Below are 4,993 nucleotides of genomic sequence, written 5' to 3' on the forward strand. Positions count from 1 at the left end.
TCAATATTGACTGGAACAACCTACAATGCCGTGAGAATCAACCGAAAAACTGAAAACTCATAAACCTGATCTACAACAAATACCATATAATATGAAGACAAAGAAGAACAAGAGAAAGATGTAAGTCTTTTTCCGATGATGGTGAGAAGCACCGCACACCAGAAAGGTAACGAAATACATAGACGGGGATGACTCAAGGTCAAAATATAGGGAGAGGACAAAAACATCTTAAAAATTATAATTTTCAAAAATATGAAAAAAATATAATACAATTTTGACGCTGAACCCGCTAATCTTAGAATCAACAAAGTTATTGAAATTCAATAATCTTTTACATTAGATGTTCATTTCACTACTAACAAAGTACTATACACACAACAACACATTATTCGAAAAAACAAACACAAAATATATTAACATATCATTTATTACTACATAACGCACTAAAAACACCAAATAATGATCTTAACAAATAAAAACGACAACATAATTACATTATCCAAAAAATCATGTTCTTAGCAATAATAAAAACAATATTCGCGCGGACACCCACCTAGTACATTATAAACTTAAGCATGTGTCATCATCATATCTTTATCTAGTTTTAATAACATCAAATATGTTGTTGTTTTTATGACTCATGACTGAAAATATAATTTAAATTCTGGTCTATATAAGATATAGAGAACTTGTGAGAGTTAAAATCATATAACTTCTTGCCGATACTACTGCTATTATTTGGAACCATTAACGAAAAAGACCAAAACCAAAACAATGATGATGTTGGAACTTCCAAAAGATTTGGTAGAGGAGATATTATCCAGACTTCCGGCTACTACTCTAAAACGATTACAATCTACTTGTAAACAGTGGAATGATATAATAAATGATCGAGAATTCGCCGGAAAACACTTTAGCAAAGCAGCAAAACAACATTTGGTTGTCATGTTGAAGAACTTTAACGTCCATTTAATTAGTGTAAACGTCGATGGAATTCACATTGATCCATCTATAAAGGATATAGGTGAACTTAGCCTAAACAAGCCATATCAAGTATATATTATTAGCTTTGGAGAACTGATTTTCTATTAAGGTAGAAGGCTCTGTTTATATGTACAGAGATATACAAAGATGGAAGGTAATATACGATAGTTACTACTGAGACATTACAGGGATTCTAACGTTCTAATAATATTTACTTTCTATATGCTAATACACCCCCTCAAGATGGACCAGCGGAGGAGAATCCAATCTTGATGCATAGGCCTTCAAAACGTGGTCTGGAGAGTGGTTTAGTTAGAGCATCTGCTAGTTGATCATGAGTAGACACATGAGAGACCCGCACTACACCATTCTGCACCTGATGTCGAACAAAGTGATAGTCCAGAGCTAGATGTTTCATGCGAGAGTGAAATACCAGGTTAGCCGCTAGGTACGTTGCTCCCATGTTGTCACAATAAATGGCTGGTATTTGTGAGATGGAGAGACCGAGTTCCTTCATGAGAGATGTGATCCAGCATATTTCTGCGGCTGTCGCTGCAACGGATCTATACTCAGCTTCAGTTGAAGATCTTGCTACACCAGTTTGCTTTTTCGAAGACCAAGCAACAGGGTGACTGCCAAGGTAGACAATATAAGCTCCCGTTGATGTGTAATCATCTCTGTTTCCAGCCCAATCAGCGTCGGTGAAAGCATGTAAAGTCAGATTGTTTTTGCTGGAGAAGGAGATGCCGTGTGTTCTTGTCCCGGAGAGATATCGTAGAACTCTTTTTACGGCTGTCCAGTGCTCTGTTGTTGGCTGGTGCATAAATTGTGATAGTTTATTAACGGCAAAGGAGATGTCAGGTCTGGTGAGGGGCAAATATTGCAGGCTTCCTACAGCCATGCGGTACTGTGTTGGATCATCCATTGCAGGAACAGAGCTAAGCGAAAGGGTTGTGTGTGGACACATCGGAGTGGAGATAGACTTGGCGTTAGACATCTACATTCGCTGGAGTAAGTCAGTGATGTACCTATGTTGAGACAAATGTAAACCATGAGAAGATCGCAATACTTCTATTCCAAGGAAATATGATAAAGGACCTAAATCTTTAATAGAGAAACGTTGAGAGAGAGAATCGATAAACCAGTTTATATGAGGAGTACTGCTCCCAGTGATGATTATATCATCAACATAAACCAACATGTAGAGGTAGACACCATGGTTATTGTAAATGAAGAGAGACGCACCGGCCAGAAAATTTGTGAACCCGGACTGAAGTAGAAAGTTACGTAGCTCATTGTACCAAGCCCTTGGAGCTTGTTTGAGTCCGTAAATGGCTTTGCGCAGCTTACATACTGCTTTGGGATTGTCCTTATCCACAAAGCCTGGAGGCTGAGCCATAAAAACCTCTTCCTCAAGATGCCCTTGAAGAAACGCAGTGTTGACGTCTAATTGGCGTAATGGCCAGTCTCTGTTAGTGGCTGTGCTTAGAACAATCCTGATCGTAGCTGGCTTGACAACTGGGCTAAAGGTGTCATGAAAGTCGATACCCGGTCTCTGTGTGAAGCCATTGGCTACCAAGCGTGCCTTATATCTCTCGATGGAGCCATCTGGTCTACGTTTTACTGTGAAGATCCATCGACACCCGACAACATTGGCAGCCTCGGCAGCGTCAGAAAGATCCCATGTTCGTTCTTTGAGCTGAGAATCCATCTCTTCACTCATTGCTTTCCTCCAGTATGGTGATTTGAGATCTTCTGCAACAGAGGTGGGAATAGTTGTCGGAGGAACGTCCACATGAGTATGAAGATTTAATTTTTGGACTGGTTTCCGCTGTCTCGTGCTTGTTCTTGGAGGTGCAGGAGCAGGCGCAGGAGGATTGCTTGTGATTGCAGTAGGAGGAGGGTTGACCGTAACAGTGACTGGTTCTGGTTGCGTGTTTGTTTCCCTGTGTTCATCAACTGGTTCCTGAGAGACTGTAATGTTTGGTACACGCGGTGTAGAAGCCATTGTTGATGAGGGAGTTGCAACTTCAGGCGGTATAGGTACCTGCAAGTTAGAGACATGACTAATAACAGAAGCAGGAGCATTAGAAGGAGACAGCAAATCAGAGGCATCTACTTGTGCAATCACAGGAGATGGAGTGTTGAATGGAAACACTGATTCATGGAAAATAACATGGCGAGAGGTGTAAACTCGGCCTGTGACTCTATATAAACATAAATATGCACTTTGAGTCAATGAATATCCTAAGAAAACACAAGGTTTTGATCTATCATCAAGTTTATGAGAAGCATAAGGTTTGAGCCATGGAAAACATAAACAACCAAAGATACGAAGCTTAAGAAAATTTGGTGAATGACCATGCAATTTTTCAAAAGGTGTTAGAAACTCTAAGGGGGCTTATTGAATTGGTGATTTGGTAGGATTTTGTTTTTTGTCCAAAACTCACCTTATTGGATTTAGTATTTACAAAAGTTATCTTAAATCCTTGCTTATTGGATCTATCATTTATACAAACTCTATCAAATCCACCCTTATTAGAAAAGAAGGATTTCATTTATAAAACAACTCAGAAAGTATTTGGGAAGTATTTGAAAATGATTTGTAGTTAAAATTGTGTGAACAGAAATTCCATCGTGTGAGGTGGTATTTGAAAAAAATTCACAGGTTTTCTTTTTCTTAACTTTCGACCTAATTTTTTTTTTTATTCTTGGAGAATAATAGATACAACTTTCAGTCCCTTTGTCGAAGTAATCTCCTTTGTCTCTTCCGGTGGTGTAAACAGGAATAAACCGGAGATGAAGAAGATGACCGATATGATCATGATTATTAGGAGAATATTGGACTGATTTTGCTGTCTAGGTCGAAGTTTGTGTTGGATTGGATAGTTAATGGTGGTGGTCGTGGAATTGATGAAGGATACAGGAGAATCTGAGTTGTTTTGCTTTCTGAGAAAACCCAATTTATATTTGTCCCCAGAAGTTTTTTGAAAGAAACAGAAAATTCAAAAGGATGAATCAAGCTTTGTTGTTGTTGGTTTCAAAAATGGAAGCTCTCAGAGAAAAAGAGAGATACAACTACTCTATTTTTTATTCTTATGAAATTTGTTTTGTAGCAGGAAAGAGATACCGAGAGTGATGAATAAAATAATTAAAGGTTGAACCATTGATGATGACATGAGAAATTCTTCATTCAAGATTTTTTTTCATGTAAGGGGAGAGGGTGTATGATTTTTGTTTCTGTGTCATGCCGTAAGGTCACAAGAGAGCAAGAGGAGATAAATATGTAAGCTTTAGGGGAAAATACAAATTTTATAGACAGAGATGAAGCCGCTGAAATGATCTTCTGCGGTTGTGATAACTTATGGTATACCTAGCTTCTTTTATTTTGTTTTAAAAACATTTTTAAAAAATCTTACAAATCACCAGTCTCTTAGAAAAAGAAGACCAAAATCATACTTTTAAATTCCTACCAAAAACTTCCAAATCTTCCAAATCCTTATCAAAATCTACAAATTCTATCCAAATTCCACTACATCTTAAACTCCCAGAATTTTCTCAAACTCTCAGTCCAATAAGACCTCCTAAGTTCTGAGTAGGCATTCTGTTTATTAGATAAACAGCAGCTACAAAAGCATAAGACCAGTAGCCTTTAGGCATCGAGGCATGCGTCATGAGGGATAAACCCGTTTCTACAATGTGTCTATGACGCCGCTCAGAAATACCATTATGCTCAGGTGTATGTGGTGGGCTTGTCATATGTGATATGCCATGTGAGGAAAGGAATGCAGCAAGACCTATGTATTCACCCCCATTATCAGAGTATAGTGTTCTTAGCTTATGTTGAAATCGATTTTCAACCAAACTTTTGAACTTGGTGAATACTTCATAAACCTGAGATTTATGTTTTAAAGGATAAAGCCACGTGTATCTAGTATAATGATCTACAAAAAACACATAATATTTGAAACCATCAATCGAAACTACCGGAGAAGTCCATACATCAGAT

The 4,993-nt window shown here is 37.9% G+C and overlaps 1 protein-coding gene across 1 annotated transcript in view; it reads left to right on the forward strand.

Moving 5' to 3' along the window:
• The first annotated feature begins 774 nt into the window (after positions 1 to 774).
• The window catches only part of LOC106334358 (putative F-box protein At3g17480), a 7,200-nt gene continuing 2,981 nt past the window's right edge, over positions 775 to 4,993 (forward strand). The window contains exon 1 of the mRNA XM_013772654.1: positions 775 to 1,054. Within this exon, the coding sequence (XP_013628108.1) occupies positions 775 to 1,054 (280 nt within the window). The remainder of the gene's footprint in view (positions 1,055 to 4,993) is intronic.

This window comes from Brassica oleracea, chromosome C3 (genome assembly GCF_000695525.1).
Source record: "Brassica oleracea var. oleracea cultivar TO1000 chromosome C3, BOL, whole genome shotgun sequence".
NCBI classification, from domain to species: domain Eukaryota; kingdom Viridiplantae; phylum Streptophyta; class Magnoliopsida; order Brassicales; family Brassicaceae; genus Brassica; species Brassica oleracea.